Source organism: Nycticebus coucang, chromosome 24 (genome assembly GCF_027406575.1).
Source record: "Nycticebus coucang isolate mNycCou1 chromosome 24, mNycCou1.pri, whole genome shotgun sequence".
In the NCBI taxonomy this organism is placed as follows: domain Eukaryota; kingdom Metazoa; phylum Chordata; class Mammalia; order Primates; family Lorisidae; genus Nycticebus; species Nycticebus coucang.
The window spans coordinates 18923210-18944784 of record NC_069803.1 but is presented as its reverse complement, the minus strand read 5'-3'; the positions used below and the strand labels follow the sequence as shown (position 1 = coordinate 18944784).

The window sequence follows — 21575 nt, the reverse complement described above, 5'->3', positions numbered from 1 at the left end:
TACTCCACCAAGGGTGACATATGAGACTCTGTCCCCCCCACAAAAAAAAAAAGAACCCCGATCAATACTTTGGGAGGACCCAACGGCTAATTTTGGCAAGAGTCTTCATTCTGCCATTTGCACTGTGGCATCAGTCCTTGTCTGTCACCACAGTCTTAATTCATTGCCTTTTCCCCTGTGGCTCTAAGGGTCACATAATACGAAGGGCATACAGGCAATTCTGTGTAGCATTTTCGAAAATGACAATCCAGAGGGGTTGTGTATGAAGAACTGTTAGCATTCTCCAGACAGCACCAGGTAAGCCAGCTAGTGTCTGTCTGGCTGTCTAGCTATCACCTTGTCCTACAAAGGGTTCAAGGCAATAGAACACCGTATCCTGGGTGAGAAAAACAGCGTTTGACTTGCCACTAAAAAGTGACGGAACACTGAGTCTGTGCCTCAGCATTATTATTCTAAAATAGAGAAAACAGTTTTTGCTTATTTCCTAGGAATACCGTGTAAATGAGACGCATGTGCTTCCAGAATTGTGGCATACCCTGTTAATACAGCTCCTTGCCAGACAGGAACTATTTGGGCAGAAAGGGAAAAATATATGAGATTTTGCTTAATGAACAGCCAGGGCGTGAGATCATTTTGAGTCATAGCCCTAAGTCGTTTTAAGGCTGAAAGGAAGATGGGTTCAGGGCACAGATGAATTTCATAAAATCCCGATTGAACACTAGGACAGGACTCTGATCTCAGCAACAGAAAATGGGAGTGGAATTTGCAAGATTCCAGCAAGCTGTTCCTGACCTCTGATCCTTGCTGGAGAACTTCATTTCCTGAATTGCAGCTTAGAGAGCTTTGCAGAGGAAAGAGGCTGAAGAGCTACTCTGAACAAGGCCTGTTTCTCAAAATGCAAGCTCCACCATGCAAACGCATACCTCTCACTGCAGGGCCCAAGAGTTCTCCACTGCGATTGATGCATTTTCAGATACCTCACCCAGGCTCAGAGACAGAGACCGGAGCCTCAAAGATCACCACCTTGGGAATCCTGCCCCCCAAACCTCAGCTCATAGCACTCCAAGAACAAATGAGGGGAGCTCTTCAGTGACGAATCCTGTTGACTATGGAGTTTCCAGGAAGGAGACCATCGCAGGTTCTGAGAACATGGTGGTAAAAAGTCACCAGCAGGGCTGACCAACAGTGCTGACCGACAGAACCTTCTGTGATAAAACATTCTCTTTCTGTGCTGTGCAGGACAACAGCTTCTGGCCACTGTCCCCCATGAGCAACTGAAATGTGTCAAGTGCCCTGAGAAACTGTTTTACATTTTATTTTAACTAATTTTCATTTAAATGTAAGTAATCACATGAGTCCAGTGGCTGCCCTATTGGCCAGTACAGGTACAGACCCTGGGATTAGACAGTTCTGTATTCAACTCCTGATTCCACTACTTACTGTGTAACCTTAAGGCTTTAGTTAATCTCTAAACCTCCACTTTCCCATCTGAAAAAAATAAATGTAAATGATAGTATTAATAGGATGTGTTCTGAAGGCTTCTTGTAAGACTTCCATGAAATAATAAGTCAGTGATGTAAAGCATTTAGCCCAGGGCCTGGTAAACAGTTGGGGCCCCATGTCATTATTTGCTATTCAGCATGCAATGGGAACCTTCAGATCTGGGTGCAGGCCAGAAGTTGAGTGTCTATCTGATGCACCGAGCATTTTTACCTGTGAAAAAGATGTAGGTAGAGCCCATTTTGGCCTCATCCTTCCTGCAGATGTAGCCGTCACAGAGCTGCCCCCAACAGCTGAATTCGCCTGTGTCAGCGGCCGTGGAATTGACCAGCGTCAATTGGCTGTAGCGTTCATGCTGTTTGACACTGTGCAGAAAAGAGACACAAAGTCAAAGCAGGTCAGCCCCGGGCCGGGGACCCTCCAGCCATCACGCAGGGGTCCACTGTTCTCAGATGCAGACACCCCAGTGTACTCTCTCCAGTGGCACAAAGTAATCAAAGTGTGTAGGGGAGGTAGAGAGAAAAGTCTTTCCTAAAAGGAAATAATAAATGACAATTATGTTTTCCCAGGAGGAGACATTCTCTTTGACCTCAGAGCTGGGGTTTTCTTAAGTAGGATCGTGGGTACATTAGCAACGCAGCCTCACAAGCTCAGCAGGAAAGCCTGGGGCTGGTGTTTTGCTTTCAGCCTGTTTCTAATGAGTTCCTTTAAAAGCAGGCAACACAAAAGAAAGCTCGCAGCATTATTCCATGTTCAAAATCCCTTTTACCAGTGAGGATAAGCCTCCGAATATGAGCCTGCAATCTTAGAAATGCTACATTATCATCTTAAAAATAAAAACTTTTCTTTAGGAAAAAATGCATTGGCTGTTAAGACCCTTGACCTCTAAGTATGCTCATCTCTAGTAGAGTATGTACAGTTATCGGATGCTCCAACATTTCCTCTGACTTCTATTATTTCTATTTTTTTTTGGGGGGGGGGTGACTTTATCACCCTGGGTAGAGAGCCAAGGGGTCATAGCTCACAGCAACCTTAACCTCTTGGGTTCAAGCAATCCTCTTGTTGCTGGAAGACAAGAGAGAGAGAAAAAGAATACCCAAACACCATGTTTATATGAGGAAGGGCTTTATTTCAGCTGGCAGAGGCTACAGAATAGAAGAATTTGAAATGGCCAGGCTCCCCAACTGGCTTGGTCTTTCCCTTTTTCTCGACAGTCAAAAAGTTCCATCCCATAGGTAGCTTTCTCACTGGTCAGTTTGACTCACACAGGAGATGCTGTTCCAGCCCCCACAGAACTATAGGATTTCACAGAAGTGGAAATTTCCAGGTCCCAGGAAGTTAAGTTTACAAATTCCTAAGAGCTGAGTCACCATGGAGAGGACCCTGCAGGTGTGTCCTTGGGGTCTCCTTGAGAAGCCCTGTTCTCCTGGACCTCACCCTTCCCGGGTATCCTCTCTCACTCCTGCCTCAGCCTCCCGAGTAGCTGGAAATATGGGCACCCACCATAACACCCGGCTATTTTCTTAGAGATGGAGTCTTGCTCTGGCCCAGGCTAGTACTTTTCTCTTTTCTCTCTCCCCTATTTTCTATCTTGTTTCATGGAAAGTATATCTGCAAACCCCTCCATTTCCTTTTTGAAATGAAGAAAGGCAAAAATATTTATTATTAAATGCTACCATTAGCCAATTGTAATGGTAACTAATCATATGATATTGGGACAGAAATCCAGATGTATCTTCCTTGCCATGGAGGCGCCCTGTGGCTTCTGAGTCAGCATGGGGGTGTATATGCCAAAATAAGTGGTTCTACTCTGGGGATCCACCTCAAATACTTCACTCCTCTGAGATTCTCTGGTTTTATCTTACAGCAGTATAACACAGTGTTTACAGTAACTTTAGAATACAGCAAAACGGTTGGTTGGTCTTAAACACAGCCCTGTTGTGCTCCCTGGTGAACTGTTTTGCCCCCACCCCGGTCCTGCCAGACCACACTTCCACTCCCACACCATCAACTGCCTCCTTTCAACGGAAATCTCTCCTCCTTCAGGAAGTTTCTGATAAGGATCAACTCTCAGGAATCTCCCCACTTTTTCCCAATGATGTAATCGGCTCTCTTGTTATCTGTCCCTTGCTTCCTGTTATTACACTGTCTGGTAAAAACTCAGAGGGAAGGCATCAAGCTGTGTTTGTTTTAAATGCTCTAAGCAACAAATCTGGGCAGAGTACACAGAAAGGATTCCCTAACCATGAGTGAGAGGAATGAACCACGGTGCTGGAAATGAAGAGAACCCAGAAAGGCAAGCTGCCAGGTTCCTATTTTGCAGACGAGGACACTGAGTCTCTGACAGAAGTGGCTTCCCTGAGAGCTGGAGCTGGGGATAGCTGAGCAAGTCTTCCTTAAGTCAAGTATGTTCCGACTTCACGCTCATTAGATAAGGAAACACAGAGCACCTCCTGCAACGCCAGTTCATTATATCTTAATTACATATAATTAGAGATTAGTAGTAGCTATCATGATTACTACAGCAATGAGAAATATACAATTAGCATTGGGGATAGTTAGTACAGCAAATAAAGACAGTGGGCTGAAAGCAGAAGGGAAGAGGAGAGAGAAGGGAGGGGAGAGGGGATTTAGTGGGAGGGAGATATGGGGGGAGGGTATTGCATCATACACCTTGCAATGGCACCTTTCAAAACTATTAAGAAATGAGTATCATTGTGATGGATGAGTTACTTAGTGCAATGTAAGCATTTCACATTGTATATCGAAGCAGTACCCTGAACCCCATAAATGCATCAATGTACATAGTTATGATTTAATAAAAAATTTAAAAAAGACATTGGACTTTATTTATTTGAGACAGAATGTCTTTGTCGCCCCCTGTAGAGTGCTATGGCATCATAGCTGATAGCAACCTCAAATTCCTGGGCTCAAGCGATTCTCTTGCCTCAGCCTCCCAAGCAGCTGGGACTACAAGTGCCCACCACAATGCTCTGCTATTTTTAGAGATGGGGTTTTGCTCTTGCTCAGGCTGGTCTCAAACCCGTGAGCTCAGGCAATCTACCCACTTCAGCCTCCCAAAGTGCTAGGATTACAGGCGTGAGCCACTGCGCCCGGCAAGACAGTGGACTTTAAAGATATTACAATCTGGAGGTGGCGGGAGCAGGCCAGGTGGCTGAGGGGTTCAGCAAGGTAGAGGAAGGGAAACTCTAGGCCACTTGGTAGCGGGAGGGGCACCCCTGCCTCCGTGGAGACAATGGCGGAGGAAGAAAGACCAACTGTAGAACTAGGCCAAAGAAAAAAGCCAAAGTCTTCAGAATATAAGGAATCTGCCAAAGAACAGAAAATCAAGGATGCTCTGGTAAAGCTCCAAAAAATCTCCCTCTGACTTCCAGGCTGGTGCAGCCACCTGATCATATTTCACTTGATCTCCTGGGCTCAAGTAATCCTCCCATCTCAGGCTCCCAAGTCACTGGCATTGCAAAACATACTGCTGCAATTGTCATATTATTCACATATATATGTATATTTTTGAGAGAGTCTCACTATGTCACCCTCAGTAGAGTGCTGTGATGTCACAGCTCACAGCAACCTCAAACTCTTGGGCTTAAGAGAGTCTCTTGCCTCAGCCTCCCAAATAGCTGGGACTACAGGTACCCTCCACAACACCCGGCTATTTTTTTCCTTCCAGTTGTCCTCGTTACCAGGCCCAGGCTGGGTTCGAACCCACCAGCCTCAGTGTACGTGCCTGGCACCTGAACCACTTAGCTATGGGCACCAAGGCTTATTAATATATTTTTAAAATTATTACTTTAGGTAACCAAATTATAAAACAGAATATTACAAGGGTGCCGGTTGTTATCAGCTGCATTTGACTATAGGAAAGAGCTGAGTTTAGGAACAAACTTGGCCTATTTGCAAGGGGTATAAAGGAGAAAATAGAGCATGCAAAAATTCTGAGACGTAAGGCATTGAAATTAGTACTGTTTGTCTTTTTCATCCAACAAAAGTTAAAAATCAAGAAATACTTTGAGTAGGCTCAGGCGGCTAAGGCGCCAGGCACATACACCTGAGCTGGTGGGTTCGAATCCAGCCTGAGCCTGCCAAACAACAATGACGGCTGCAACCAAAAAATAACCAGGCGTTGTGGTGGGTGCCTGTAGTCCCAGCTACTTGGGAGGCCGAGGCAGGAGAATCGTTTGAGCCCCGGAGTTGGAGGTTGCTGTGAGCTGTGAGGCCAGGGCATCCTATTCAGGGTGACAGCTTGAGGCTCTGTCTCAAAAAAAAAAAAAAAAGAGAGAAAAGAAAAATACTTTAAGTAACAAAGGCTGGTTACAATGAGTCCTCAGGGCAAAGATCAAATCAAGGACATGGTTGTTGTAGAATTCGTTACAATGCGTGAATGAATTAGGGTAGTTCCTACTAAATCCTTTAGTTAGAAAAAAGAAGAGGTGTTACCCTCCAGTTAGATAAGCGCAAACTGTAATTAACCTTGTGAGAAGGCATAGCTAGAAAAACAGTGGGTACAGTAATTGGAACACGGAGCTGACTGGAATCAAGTAGGTAAAACATTAATAAGTTTTATTTTCTTTGAAAAAATGAAGGATTTAATTTTTCTAAAAAGAGTTATAATTAACATACAGTTAACTGAATAGAGCTTAGGTATTTAATTTGATGAATTTTGATACTTGTACGTAGCCAAAACAAAACACAGAACATTTCTATTGTTCCAGAATGTTTCCTTGTATCCCTTTCTACAAGTTGATTCGCCCCACTCCCAAGCAACACAACCACGGTTCTGATATTTATCATTAATGAAATTTTGTGTGTTCTAGAACTTCAATAAAAATGGAATCAAACAACAAAAGATATTACAAACTAAGAAGTTAAAACTAATATACATTTAAAAAATCAGAATAACTCTAAAGAAGACAAAGGCTTGACAACATATGAAAAAATGCTTATCGTCCCTAATTATTAGAGAAATGCAAATTAAAACCACCCTCAGATACCATCTAACCCCAGCAAGAATGGCCCACATCGCAAACTCTCAAAACTGCAGACGCTGGCGTGGATGTGGAGAGAAAGGAACACTTTTACACTGCTGGTGGGACTGCAAACTAATACAACCTTTTTGGAAGGAAGGAAGGAGAAACCTCAAAGCACTCAAGCTAGACCTCCCATTTGATCCTGCAATCCCATTACTGGGCATCTACCCAGAAGGAAAAAGGACACTTATACTAGACTGTTTATCACAACTCAATTTACAATCGCCAAAATGTGGAAACAACCTAAATGCCCATCAACCCAGGAATGGATTAACAAGCTGTGGTATATGTACACCATGGAATACTATTCAGCCATTAAAAAAGATGGAGACTTTACATCCTTCGTATTAACCTGGATGGAAGTGGAACACATTATTCTTAGTAAAGCATCACAAGAATGGTGAAGGATGAATCCTATGTATTCAATTTTGATATGAGGACAATTAATGACCTAGTACATGGTGGGGGCGGGGGAAGAGAAGAGCAGAGAGAGAGGAGGGAGGGGGGTGGGGAAAGGGGGGGAAGGAAGACAGAGAGGGAAGAAGGGACGGGGCGGGGCCTCAGTGTGTGACACACCTCGTGGGGGCAAGACACGATAAGAGGGACTTTACCTAACAAATGCGATCAATGTAACCCAGTTTCTTGTACTCTCAATGAATCCCCAACAATAAAAAAAGCAGAATAACTAAAGGGGTTCTCACAACACAGAAGTATAGGCTGATGAGGTGAAGGGCAGCTGTGAGAGGACCTGAAACAAGCTGAACTTGTAAAGGTTAGAGGCGCTCAGGATGGATGGCAAGGGGACAGACAGGCAGCCAGCACGTCTGCTCCGGAAACTACAGGCCACATGAGGGCTGCCAGGGACCTGGAATGCACAGAGGGCACTCCACCAGGATTAGGAAATTTCATCTGTTCATTACAGAATGAGATACCAGAGGGGGCTGGATGTCGTGGTACATGAGAATAGCAAGAGGGCCAGGTGTGGTGCCTCACACCTGTAATCCTGGTATTCTGGGAGGCCGAGATGAGCGAATCGCTTGAGCTTAGGAGTTCAAGACCAGTCTAAGCAAGAGCAAGACCCCGCCTCTACCAAAAATAGAAAAACTAGCTTGGCATGGTGGCAGGTGCCTGCAGTCCTAGCTATTTGGGAGGCTGAGATAGGAGGATCTCTTGAGCCCAAGAGTTTGAGGTTGTGTGAGCTATGATGATGCCATGGCACTCTACCTACAGCAACAGAGTGAGACCCTGTCTCAAAAAAAAAAAAAAAAAGAATAGCAAGAGGGGTGCACATCTCATCTCACTCGCCAAGCGCTGGGGACCATCTCCACTTTGGGATGTGGGAATGGTAGAGAACACCACCGCTGGGGCCTCGGCCCGGAGAACCAGAATGGGAAAGGCGGAAGAGAGGCAGAGCCTGGGAGGGAGGCTGTCATTGCTGGGAGCTAAGTCCCGAGGCCTGGGCTGGGTGTTGGCTGTGGAACCCAAGCAAATTCAAGGGTAGAGAAGGATGAGGCCAGACGGGGTGTGAGGGGTGGAAGCGTGCTCTGCAGCAGTGGTGACCACCAAGGTCCTTCCGTGTGTCTGAAAGATGAATGGGGAATTGATGGAAATGGAATCACTGGGAAAAGCGAGGAGATTTGAGTAGGCAAATACAGTAGCTTCACTGCTGGAGACTTTGAATTTGTGATGGAATGTGGGTCAGCTAAGTATGAATATGAGTGTCCTGTGGACAGCTGGAAGACAGCTCTGGCACAAAGGAGGTAAAACAGCACTAGATTTGTATCTGGGGAATTGGCTATGGGGGGGTGAGGGTGAGAAGCCCAAAGGAATGGATGAACTCGATGAGGAAAAGAACAGAAGAAAAAGAGAAGGTGGAAAACAAAATCTCAAGTCACAGAGAGGAAGGCGGTCACGGGAGAAAGACTCCAGTATGGCTCGGTGCCTGTAGCTCAAGTGGTTAGGGTGCCAGCCACATACTCACAGAGGTGGTGAGTTCAAATCCAGCCCCAGCCTGCCAAACAACAATGACAACTTTTTTTTTTTTTTTTTTTTTTGAGACAGAGTCTCACTATGTCACCCTGGGTAGAGTGCTGTGGCATCATAGCTCACAGCAACCTCCAACTCTTGGGCTTAAGCTATTCTCTTGCCTCGGCCTCTCAAGTAGCTGAGATTACAGGCGCCCTCCACAATGCCGGGCTATTTTTTTTTGTTGTAGTTGCCCCTGTTGTTTGGCAGGCCCAGGCTGGATTCAAACCCACCAGCTCTGATATATGTGGCTGACGCCTAGCCACTGAGCTACAGGCGCTGAGCCTACAATGACAACTACAACCAAAAAATAGCCAGGCATTGTGGCAGGTGCCTGTAGTCCCAGCTACTTGGGAGACTGAGGCAAGAGAATCATTTAAGCCCAAGAGTTGGAGGTTGCTGTGAGCTGTGATGCCACAGCACTCTACCCAGGGAGTCATAGTGCGGACTCTGTCTCAAAAAAAAAAAAAAAAAAAAAAAAAAGTTCCAGAATGGACACTCGACAGTCTCACATGTCCAAGACATTCATGACAACACACACATCTTTCACTTGGCAGAATGAAAGTCTTGGGCAACCAATGGGCAGCACCTGTGGCTCAGCGGGTAGGGCACCAGCCCCATATTCCAAGGGTGGCAGGTTCAAACCCGGCCCGGGCCAAAGTGCAACAAAAAATAGCTGGGTGTTGTGGCAGCCACCTGTAGTCCCAGCTACTCCGGAGGCTGAGGCAAGGGAATTGCCTAAGCCCAGGAGTGGGAGGTTGCTGTGAGCTGTGATGCCACAGCACTCTACCAAGGGTGACAAAGTGAGACTCTGTCTCTAAAAAAAAAAAAAAGAAAAGAAAAGTCTTGGGTAACCATCAGAAGGTCAATGTCAGTTTTTGATATTTTTTTTTTTTTGTAGAGACAGAGTCTCACTGTACCACCCTCGGGTAGAGTGCCGTGGCGTCACACGGCTCACAGCAACCTCTAACTCTTGGGCTTACGCGATTCTCTTGCCTCAGCCTCCCGAGTAGCTGGGACTACAGGCGCCCGCCACAACGCCCGGCTATTTTTTGTTGCAGTTTGGCCGGGGCTGGGTTTGAACCCGCCACCCTTGGCATATGGGGCCGGCGCCCTACTCACTGAGCCACAGGTGCCGCCCCAGTTTTTGATTTTTTTAATTTGGGGGGAATCATTGAGGGTACAAAGAACCAGGTTACATTGCTTGCATTTGTTAAAGTCCCTCTTATAATTATGTCCCACCCACAAGAGGTGGGTCACACACAGTGACCCCGCATCCCCGTTCCTCTTTTCCTCTGCTCCCCCATTCTCCCACCCCTCAACAATGTACTAGCATCGGGATGGAGCTAGATTTCCGTGGATAAAAAATGGAAAAGGAGAGAAAAAAATGGATGTAGAACACCCCCTCCTTCCGTTCCCCCTTCACCCGGGGATATTGTATCTGCAGGCCACATTCCCATAGAGCTCAGAACAAGGGTACAGAATCAGCATGTAAGCAAATACATTCATTCGACACCTTCTCTGGGCCCAGCATCTGCTGGCCTCCTGGCAATGGAAAGTATATGATGACATTCCTACCAGGGAAATAACTGGGCACATGAAAATCTAACCTTTGGGAGTAACTCTACCAACACCCTGAGATCCCCACACTGTATCTTTAGTAGGTCTGGGGGTGGAAGGAAGGAAATGCCCTGGAAAACATTTCTGCATTTTTCCACCCCCTCTTCTATGCAAACAATATAAAACAGGAAACAAATTACTTAGTAGGATTACAGTTCAAATGCCTGGAGTTAAAATGTCCAGTTCTACTAATGGTCTCGAATAGTCCGGGCAGCAGGCTCCCCACGGGGTCGGAAATGACCTAAGGCTTCTGGGCCCCAGTCTGTGCCCTGAAACAGACCAGGATTCACTGAGCCCTTCAGAGCTGCAGTCTCTGAGATTGATGATGCTTCTTCAAAGACCTTTCCTTTTCTTGTAACCACTGAACATCCCCAGGCATGGAAGAGGTAGAGGGTGTGACGTTTGAGTAGAACTAAAAAAGGGTATCTCGACCAAGTGCCAGGAAAAAAGTACCATCAGAGGATAAGCTTTTGCATTAACTGGGGCAGCTCTGAACCACTCACATCAACTCACTTCAAGTCTTTTCCTTTTGAACTAACACTTCCAGCTCTGACCCCCAGAGAGCTCAGTGATAGGGAAGTCCGGGTTTCAAAGAGATTTGTTCAAAATTTATGAGCGTCTTCTAGTGCCTGCACGGCCTTTACAGAGTCTTGCTCCCATTAGTGGAGGTCCAAGGCTTCCTGCATGTAGCCCAACCTATTCTGTCCTGGAGGCCACCTATGTCATGGGTTGGCACCCAGGAGGGAGCTGAGAACTCTAAAGTTAGAGACAATTGTGCATCTCACCTGGGGTGGTGACCAGGTAACAGTGGTGGGGTCCTGTGTCCCTGAACTCCCCCAGCCAGACTCTCCAAGCCAAGGGCAAGCAGTGAGCCCTGGTTACAGGATCATTATTCACTGGTCCCATAAATATCTAATGAGTACAAATTAAGTAGGGGGTGCCAGAAAGAAGAGGAGAGATAACAATGATGTTTAGAGCATTCTCTGCTTTCAAGTCCTCCTATATAAAGTGCCATGAGAATTCCAAGAAATTCTAGGCCAAGAAGGTCTTGATAGAGGTAAGGATTTGAATATATACAAGAAGGGGCTATGCATCCCAAGGGAAGGCAACTTCCTTAGAGGAGCAAAAAGGCAGCGGGTTTGTATGTAACAAAAAGATGCATGACTGGGAAACACTGGACCCCTCTGTCCCCGTTAGATTCAAATCCAACTCTACCATGACCTTCAGACTCCACAACTACGGCTCATACCTTCCACAGCCAGCTAGGACCTACATTCCAGACTCATAGTAATTATAGTAGACGTTCATGGAGGGCTGGGCATGGTGGTACACCCGCCATACAAATTCAAGACTTGGAACAGCCTCCAGCACAGACTAAGTGCTTTAATACTTTTTTTTTTTTTTTTTGAGACAGTCTTAAGCTGTCGCCCTGGGTAGAGTGATACGACATCACAGCTCACATCAACCTCAAACTCTTGGACTTCAGCGATTCTCTTGCCTCAGCCTCCCAAGTAGCTGGGACTACAGGCACCTGTCACAAAGCCCAGCTATTTTTTGGTTATAGTTTGTCACTGTTGTTTGGCAGGCCTGGGCTGGATTCGAACCCGCCAGCTTCAGTGTTATGTGGCTGGCACCCTAGCCACTTGAGCTATAGGCGCCGAGCCAGTACATTTTAGATAATATCATTATTATGATCCCTCTTAGTTCTCACAGTCACATTGGGATAGAGGCACTGTCTCTCCCCTCTTACTGATGGGGACACTGGGACTTGGAGAAGGTGCTTAAGTGCCTATGTACTAAGTGCTGCTGTAATCAGCAAAGCATCTAGTGTTGTACAGACTCAGGTTATGAAGGTTTATAAATGAAAAGGGCCTAGAGAGGCCCCTGTGGCTCAGTGGGTAGGGCACTGGCCCCATATACTGAGGGTGGCGGGTTCAAACCCGGCCCTGGCCAAACTGCAACAAAAAAATAGCCAGGCATTGTGGTGGGCGCCTGTAGTCCCTGCTACTTGGGAGAGGCTGAGGCAAGAGAATCACCTAAGCCCAAGAGCTCGAGGTTGCTGTGAGCTGTGATGCCACAGCACTCTACCATGGGTGACAAAGTGAGACTGTCTCTAAAAAAAAAAGAAAGAAAAAAAAGGGCCTAGATTTTCATCCTACCAAAATGAGATGTACTCAAACAATTTTAATGGAGAGATGATGCCTCTAGCTAGCCTGTAAAACCTGCTAAATAGGGTCACACGTGCACACACAAATAAAAACTTGGAAGGCAGTGCACATAGCTCAGTGAGTACGGGGCAGACCACCCACACCAAGGATAGCAGGTTCAAACCTAGCCTGGGCCAGCTGAACAACAATGACAACCACAGCAAAAAAATAGCCAGGTATTGTGGCGGGTGCCCATAGTCCCAGCTACTTGGGAGGCTGAGACAAGAGAATCGCTTAAGCTGTGACGCCACGGCACTCTCCTAAGGGCAACAAAGTGCGACTCAGTCTCAAAAAAAATAAAATAAAAATCCCATAACAGAAATAACACGCTGCTTTTGTATTAAGTTGACACTAAACCATCTAGTAACTAATTGCAGGAAACAGGAACAGGAAAAGTACCCCTTATTAAACATAGCCAACATAACTAATAGTACCCAAAGTACATGTTACTTTTTGTCAATCCCATCAGATAATGAAACTACCACCAATAACTGAAATTTAAGTAATGTTTACTATGTACTAAGCACTGTTGTAGTCCTGTGACCTGTTTTAACCTTCCTGAAGCCCTGTGAGATAGGCACTATTCCTATTTCCACGTGTAGGTGAACGAACAGGCCGGAGGGTTAGCTAACTTTCCCCAGGTTATACACGAAGCGTGGGAGCCACAGAGGAACCATCTAACGTTCAGTTTAAATAACTTTCCCAGAGCCACTCAACTATCTAAACCCACCTTGGACAATCTGTGTTGCCTCCATTGGCATAAAGCAGAAACACAAGCTGTAAGGTCAAGAGATAGTTAAATATCTTCTTTATCCAACATTCATTTCAAATGTTAATTTCTAGACTCCTACTATATGCAATGAACTGCGCCAAGACTCAAGGGAGGTAAAGACTCGTGGGCACTTGCTCGGCCAGTATCAAGGGCTTGGACAAGGCCTGTGTTTACCCTAAGCCTCCATTTGATAATGTGCCAGCCCCACGATGCTGGGAACAGCCACATGGACAGAGTGCAGATTCAGGGAAACGGACAGCTGGGTGAAACATACTGCAGCTGTCGCTGTTGACATTCTTAGAAAAGGAAAGATAAAAGAAGTACGCATGAGAAACGCAGACAGAAGCAAATCTGCAAGCTAAGGAACTTCAAGGTGGTAGAGTTCCAGCATCCAAAATTAAGTGGGGGCCAGTCACCATGCCTCACACCCGTAATCCCAGCACCGTGGGAGGCCGGGACGAGTGGATTGCCTGAGCTCACGAGTTCATGACCTTCCTGAGCAAGAGTGAAATCCCACCTCTAAAAACAGCAGGATGGGCTTGGTACCTGTAGCTCAGCAGCTAGGGCACCAGCCATATGCACCAGGACTGGTGGGTTCGAACCCAGCCCGGGCGTGCCAAACAACGACAACTACAACCAAAAAATAGCCGGGCGTTGTGGCCAGTGCCTATGGTACCAGCTACTTGGGAGGCTGAGGCAAGAGAACTGCTTAAGCCCAAGAGTTTGAGGGTGCTGTGAGCTGTGACGCCATGGCACTCTACCCAGGGCAACATAGTGAGACTCTAAAAAAAAAAAAAAAAAAAAATAGCACGACATTGTGGCAGGCGCTTGTAGTCCCAGAGCCCAAGAGGATTGCTTGAGCTGAACAGTTTGATGGTACTGTGAGCTGTGATGATGCCATGGAACTCTACCGAGGGTAACAGAATGAGACTGTTTCAAAAACAAAACAAAATTAGGCTGGAACAAATCTTTCTTTACCTGTTGGCTTCATGTCTGGGTACCAACCAAAGAACTAGTTAACATCCTTGCAGTGTAACCTCAAAGTTTCTACCCCAACAATGGGTCACGATGTTAGTGCACACAAAACATGATGCAGGTCTCTACTGCAGTGATTAATGGCAGATTCTTCTGTATTATTAAAAAAGTAACACCAGGCACTTTTTTGTTTGTTTTTGCACTTTTTAGCCAGGGCTGGGTTTGAACCTCCCACCTCTGGCATATGGGGCCAGAGCCCTACTCCTTGAGCCACAGGCACCGCCCCACCAGGCACTTTTCTATTCTTTCACAGATCACATACGTGATAACGCTCCAGCCCTGCCCTGCCAGCCGTGGCTGTGGATTCTGACTGCCACGCTGGAATGTTTCCCCCCCCTTCCCTTGTAGGTCTTCCTCCGCCAGCCTGCTGAGGTCTTTCTGTACATCTGGCTGCTTTACAAAGGAAAAGCTCCTCTTGCTCCTTCAGAGACTGCCCAGATCCGGAGAAAATGCAAAGTGGATATCCCTTTGATACCACAAAGTAAAACCAGGCCAGACACAGGGGAGATCCACCCAGCAGAAAATCCTATCAGGCCATCTGGAATAACAGACTTAAAATGTGCATACCCTGGAGCCTAAGGATTCTGCTGCCCATGGGAACAAATCATTGCTACCTAGGTGTCAGCTGCGGCAGTGACTGCCATGGTGAAAAACGGGGCACAAGCTAAGGAACTATCAGATGCAAGAAATTCAGTGAAACCTGGGATGGTGTTACAGTTATAACCAGAAAAATATTCACATTAGGAAAAAAGTTAATCATAAGAGGTTTTTTTTTTTTTGAGTCTCATTATGTCATCCTTAGTAGAGTGCCATAGCATCACAGCTCACAGCAACATCAAACTCTTGGGCTTAAGTGATTCTCTTTTTCTTTTTTTTTTCTTTTGGAGAGACAGTCTCACTTTATTGCCCTACGGTAGAGTGCTATGGCATCACACAGCTCACAGCAACCTCTAACTCCTGGGCTTAGGCGATTCTCTTGCCTCAGCCTCCCAAGTAGCTGGGACTACAGGTGCCTGCCACAACACCTGGCTATTTTTTTGCTGCAATTTGGCCAGGGCCAGGTTTGAACCTGCCACCCTTGGTATATGGGGCCGGCGCCCTACCTACTGAGCCACAGGTGCTGCCTTAAGTGATTCTCTTGACTCAGACTCCCAAGTAGTTGGGACTACTGGCACCCACCACAACGCCCAGCTATTTTTTTGTTGCAGTCGTCATTGTTTAGCAGGCCCGGGCCAGGTTTAGTTCAAACCCACAGCCTCAGTGTATGTGGTTGGCACCCTAACCACTGAGCTACGGGCGCTCAACCAATTTACTCTTAATTTGAACAGTAAAGTAGAACCAAAATAACATGACATTTAATATCTAGAAATTGCAGGAAAAACAAAGAGTGGTAGGGTTGAGTAGAAGTTAAAGAATTATCCTAAGGATTGTACATCCCAGAAATGTTGATACATGATGATTTGACGATTTCTGCCCCCGTCCTCCCCATCCCCCGCAAAGGCTCACTGGAGGATTTCAGACATTCAAATTAGGGATGCTCAACTGGTAAGGCTTATAATGCAAATATTCCAACATGTGAAAAAAATCCAAAATCCAAAACATTTCTGGTCACAAGCATTAAGATGCAGTCAACCTGTAAGGTCAGTTTTTAAAATGAATAACCCTATACATCTGAATCATATGGTTGCAAAGTTTAAAAGATGAGTTTGCTGTGGCCTATTTGGAACTGGGCTGCACAGCAGGAGGTAAGCAGTGGGCATGCGACTGAAGCTTCATCTGTATTTACAGCTGCTCCCCATCTCCTGCATCACCATCTGAGCTCGGCCTCCTGTCACATAAGTGGCAGAATTAGACCCTCACAGGAGCTTGAACCCTACTGTGAACTGCACATGTGAGGCATCTAGGTTGTGCTCCTGATGAGAATTTACTGCCTGATGATCTGAGGTCAATGCAATGCTCCTGAATCACCCCCAGACCATGCCCCCTCCTCCTGGGCCATGAAAAGTTGTCTTCCACGAAAATGTTCCCTGGTGCCAAAAAGGTTAGGGACCACTACTCCAAAAAGGCAACAAGATGTAAAATTCACGTGCAGGTATTTAAAGTCCACATAAGCGCTTGCGCTTACACATTTATAGTGCAGCTGTTCAGTACTTTTTAAGTGGTTTAGCTTGTTTTGCTTTATTATAATTTGCTTCCTATTATAAAATATATTTTATTTAGAAACTTAGTGATAAACAAAAAGATCACTGAAAATCCCAAGATACAGTGTTAACATTGCAGAGTAGAATATAGGTTTTTTTTTTTTTTTTTTTAACATGTAAAACAATGTATGAAAATGTACAAACTGGCTGGTGACCGTAGCTCAGTGGTTAGGGCACCAGCCACATACACCAAGGCTGATGGGTTCGAACCCAGCCCAGGCCACCTAAACAACGACAACTGCAACAACAAAATAGCTGGGTGTTGTGACAGGTGCCTGTAGTCCCAGCTACTTCGGAGACTGAGGCAAGAGAATCACTTAAGCCCAAGAGTTGGAGGTTGCTGTGAGCTATGGAGTCATAGCACTCTACTCAGGATAGTATAGTGAGACTCAGTCTCAAAAAATGAAAAACAAAAACAAAAAACCTGTTCTCATAGCCACATAAATGCAACAGAACAGTAATGGCTGTTAAACCCTACCCTAATCCTACAAGTGGAAAGAAAAGATTATTGAAAACTTCATGTGGCAGCGTTGATTTGAAGAATCAGCTCATAGATTCTCTAATCCGTTCCTAACGACTTAAGCATTGCTGAACAGTGAACACAGTTGAGAGGGTCAGCGCCCCATTAGTCGTTAGCCTTCATATCCGAAGGAGCATTTCTTCTGAGTCTCATGTCAGCGCTCAAAAAGTTTGGGATTCTGGAGCATTTTGGGATTAGGGCTGCTTAGCCTCTATTATATTTCTGGCAAATTTAATCTTGCCATAGAGAATAAGCTCATCAGAACGAGCTCATAACCCACTTCTCTGTGGGCTGCATATGAAAAAGATTCCCCAGCTGGGCTTAAGCTCATGTTCACAGATTCGGGAAGAAAAGGCCCCAAAGAGGAAGGACAGAAGACAATTGAGAGAGTCTCTGCCATCCTTGCTAGGAAAACAAGCTTCACATTACTAACAGGCACCGGGAGCGCATTGCGCCGAGTCAGAGCACTGAATGCTCCGCCTGGGGGCCGGGGCGGCTCACCCGGCACCATGGATTCTCTGCAGAAAGAGACCCACCAAATCTCCCTGTTGCCAACATTTTCAAGGTACCCAGCTTATGTTCACGTCACTTCGACAGAAGTTTTCTGAACAAACACCAGAAACTTAAAGAAAAAGACTTTGCTTCCTTGGTATGCAGTGGTTCTCCACCTTCCTAAGGCCACGACCCTTTAATACAGTTCCTCATGTTGTGGTGACCCCCAACCATAAAATTATTGTCACTGCTACATCATAACTGTAATTTTGCTACTGTTATGAATTGTAATGCATATATCTGATATGCAGGATGGTCTTAGGTGACCCCCATGAAAGGGTCATTTAACCCCCAAAGGGCCCACAGGTTGAGAACCACTGGTATAGAGAATACAGGGGTCTTGGGAACAAAACACCATTCTAATTTACTTTGCTAAGCTGTGCAAACTTGGGAATGAACATCTTTTAACCTCTCTGGGTCCAACCTGATTATTTGGAAATGTAGGGCCCAGGCCAGACCGTGATTCCCCAAGGTGGCTACACATTCCCCAAGGGTCCATCCTCCCGGGCCCTTTCTCCCACATGTCTTCATCTTATCTGCAAGACCTGGTCTTGGACAGCGAGGGCCTTACTCATCCCGGGATCAAACTGCCCCCCCCCAGCTCCTGCTGGCAGCTGCCTTCTCTGTTTCCCATCCAGACTTAACCCAAGCTGTCTTCTGTTGCTCTGTACTTGTATTTGGGGTGTACGTCTTTTATCTCGCAAGTTGTTAAGCTGCTTGTGGTAGGGACCACTTCTGGTTCTTTTCTCACAAGCCTTTCTGACTTAGTGAACTGTCTTGATACGTAAATCAGGCAAGCAAGAACTCCATTTGGCATATTCTCTGCTCAGCTGACCACCTTCCACTCTCCAGCTGTGCTCACCCTCCCTGCTCGGTCCTGTGCCTCTTTCCCTAGGACGGCCACCAGCTGACATGATATATTGTGTATTCCATGAGTCACTGCACAAGGGCACACACTCTCCCATTAACTTTGGTTGGTAAATAAGGTCCCAACTCCCCCTGCCTTGAAATAGCTGCAAAGTCAAGTTCATAAAAGAGCAGCGTTGCTGGACACAGGGAAGGGTGACCTTGCACTTTCTGACCTCTGCTCCAAGGCAAGTGCAACACCAGATCTCACATGGATTTGAGAGGAGGGGTGTGGGCGAGAGTAGGGCTTTGAGCAGTGTGTTGTGATCTGAAAGACGCAGTCCAGGGGCAAAGTCAAGACCGAGCTCCAAAGGCCATCCAACCAAAGGTTTAGAGCAGTCAGGTGCTGAAAGAGGAAAGGAGACAGGATTTGGAGGCCCCAGGACAGAGGGGACGAATGGAATGCAGGATGGGAAGTGACTGGGAAGGTACTGGGCAGTCTTCCCAGGACAGTGACTTAGCACCTGCCCCCTTGCAGCCCACTGTGTGGGTGGGACGGAGCTGTTTAGGGAGCCCAAATATGGGAGGCAAACTTCTCCCATCTCTGTTTTTTGTTTTTTTTTTGTTTTTTTAGACAGAGCCTCAAGCTGTCACCCTGGGTAGAGTGCTGTGGTGTCACAGCTCACAGCAACCTCCAACTCCTGAGCTTAAGCAATTCTCTTGCCTCAGCCTCCCAAGTAGCTGGGACTTCAGGCGCCCACCACAATGCCCAGCTATTTTTTGGTTGTAGTTGTCATTGTTGTTTGGCAGGCTCAGGCCAGATTCGAACCCGCAAGCTCTGGTGTATGTGGCTGGCGCCTTAGCCGCTTGAGCTACAGGCGCCATGTTTTGCAGTTTTATGATGTGCCGTTTTACACAGTTACATCCCAGTGGACAGAACACATCCCATTTGGAGGCTTAGCCTTTCTTCTTCTTTTCTTGCTCCTTTGACATACCTCTCAAAACTTTTATTTACATGTCACACATCAAAATACTTGGTAAAAAAATAAAAGACGATGTTACCATTCGTTATACCAATTTTCATTTTTTGCATCAAATCCCAGACATCCCCTCCATGGTATACATATTCGTTCAAGCAAGATTTCACTCACAGTAGTCATGAAACACTTAAAGTTATACTGTAAATAATGTTCCATTTTGCAAGTCTACCAAGGTACCATCTAAAATAGTTTTGTGGGTCGGGCTCAGGGGCTCACGCCTGTAATCCTACCACTCTGGAAGGCTGAGGCAAGTGGATTGCTTGATCTCAGGGGTTCAAGACCAGACTGAGCAAAAGCAAGACCCTGTCTCTACTAAAAATGGAAAAACTGGGCTGGGGTCCTAGCTACTTAGAAGGCTGAGGCAAGGGGATCCTTTGAGCCCAAGAGTTTGAGGTTGCTTTGAGCTATGATGACACCATGGCACTCCACCCAGGGCAATAGAGTTAAACTTTGTCACACACACAAAAAATTTTAATTAAAAAAAAAAATAAGACTGGGTGCCGTGACTCATGCCTGTAATCCCAGCACTCTGGGAGGCTGAGGTTGGCAAATCACATGAGCTCACCAGTTTGAGACCAGCCTAAGCTAAAGCGAGACCCTGTCTCTAAAAAAAAAAAAAAAAAAAAAAAATAGTTGAGCATTGTGGAGGGCACCTGTAGCCCCAGTTACTTGGGAAGCTGAAGCAAGAGAATTGCTTGAACCCAAGAGTCTGAGATTGCTGTGAGCTATGACACCACAGCACTCTACAGGGGATGACAAAGTGAGACTCTCTCAGAAATAAATAAAAAGCCAGGTGGGGTGGCTCATGCCTGTAATCCTAAGTACTCTGGGAGGCCTAGACGGGTGGATTACTTGAGCTCACAGGTTTGAGACCAATGTGAGCAAAAGTGAGACCCCGTCTCTACTAAAAAAAGTTGAGGCAAGAGGATCACTTGCATTGGAGTTGGAGGTTGCTGTGAGCTATGACTCCACAGCACTCTAGCCAGGGCGATAGCTTGAGACTCTGTCTCTAAAAAAAAAAAAACTAATAATAAAACAAATAATAAAACAAACTAATAATAAAATAGTTCTGCAATATTCCTCTAGTGCAGTGGTTCTCTACCTAATGCCGTGGCCTTTAATACAGTTCCTATGGGGTCGCAACCCACCAGTTGAGAACCACTGGCCGAGTGTCTTCCACTTGATACATTTTTCTCACTCTGTTTTAATGCTGTGCAACACATCTGGGCACACCTCGACTTACCAGAATGCTCGAGGAAGGAAATGTTTTGTTTAATGAAACATTGTTTTTATTCATTATTTATTTTTACTTATTTTTTTGAGACAGAGCCTCAAGCTGTCGCCCTGGGTAGAGTACTGTGGCATCACAGCTCACAGCAACCTCCAACTCCTGGGCTCAAGTGATTCTCCTGCCTCCGCCTCTCAAGTAGCTGGGACTACAGGCACCTGGCTATTTTTTGGTTGCAGCCGTCATTGTTGTTTGGCAGGCTCGGGCTGGATTTGAACTCAGCAGCTCAGATGCATGTGGCTGGCGCCTTAGCCACTTGAGCCACAGGCGCCGAACTGAAACATTGTTTTTAAATAAGAGTCAGCAGAAAACATCTTGCCCCAAATCACAGAATACACTTCAACCCCTTTCCCCACCTTAACGACTAGATGGAATAGCTAGACCATTAGTATGACTATCAGTGAGCTTTCCAGTGCCTATAGGAGATTGAGACACATGTCTAAAGAATTTTCTTCAAAAACTGACTTTTCTTGTGGTTTACCTCTTCTGGGTACAGTAGGGTACACAAAAATAGCTCATGTGTACCCTGACGGCTACTCCTGCCCAGTTGTACATGGGTGACCTCATTCCATCCTGCCAACACAATGAGACTAGTTCTATTATTACCCTCCCCCCACCCATGTCCTGAACCGAAGCCGTGTTTTCCTGCAACCTGAGCACAGAACATTTCGTACAGCCGGAGAAGTCTTATATCCTGCTGCCCCCACCTAGCCATCTCTGGGGAAATCCTGGCGGCCCTGGCGCTGGTGCCTTTCAGTCTGGGAGGAGAAAGCTCCACCTGCAGCACTGGACAGGTGTTCAGTGGTCATTTCCGGGGTGGAAAGCCACTGGAAGGCAAGGGTCAGAGTCTGACCACAGTGATTAATTTTGATTTACTGCACATTGGACCTGAACTGTAACTCCAAGCTGAGGATGAAAGGC

At 46.1% G+C, this 21575-nt stretch overlaps 1 protein-coding gene across 1 annotated transcript in view; it reads right to left on the bottom strand.

The window, feature by feature from the left end:
* The window catches only part of PDGFRL (platelet derived growth factor receptor like), a 59431-nt gene that overhangs the window by 12293 nt on the left and 25563 nt on the right, over nt 1–21575 (bottom strand). Inside the window, exon 3 of the mRNA XM_053578270.1 lies at nt 1714–1865. Coding sequence (XP_053434245.1) covers nt 1714–1865 — 152 coding nt within the window. The remainder of the gene's footprint in view (nt 1–1713; nt 1866–21575) is intronic.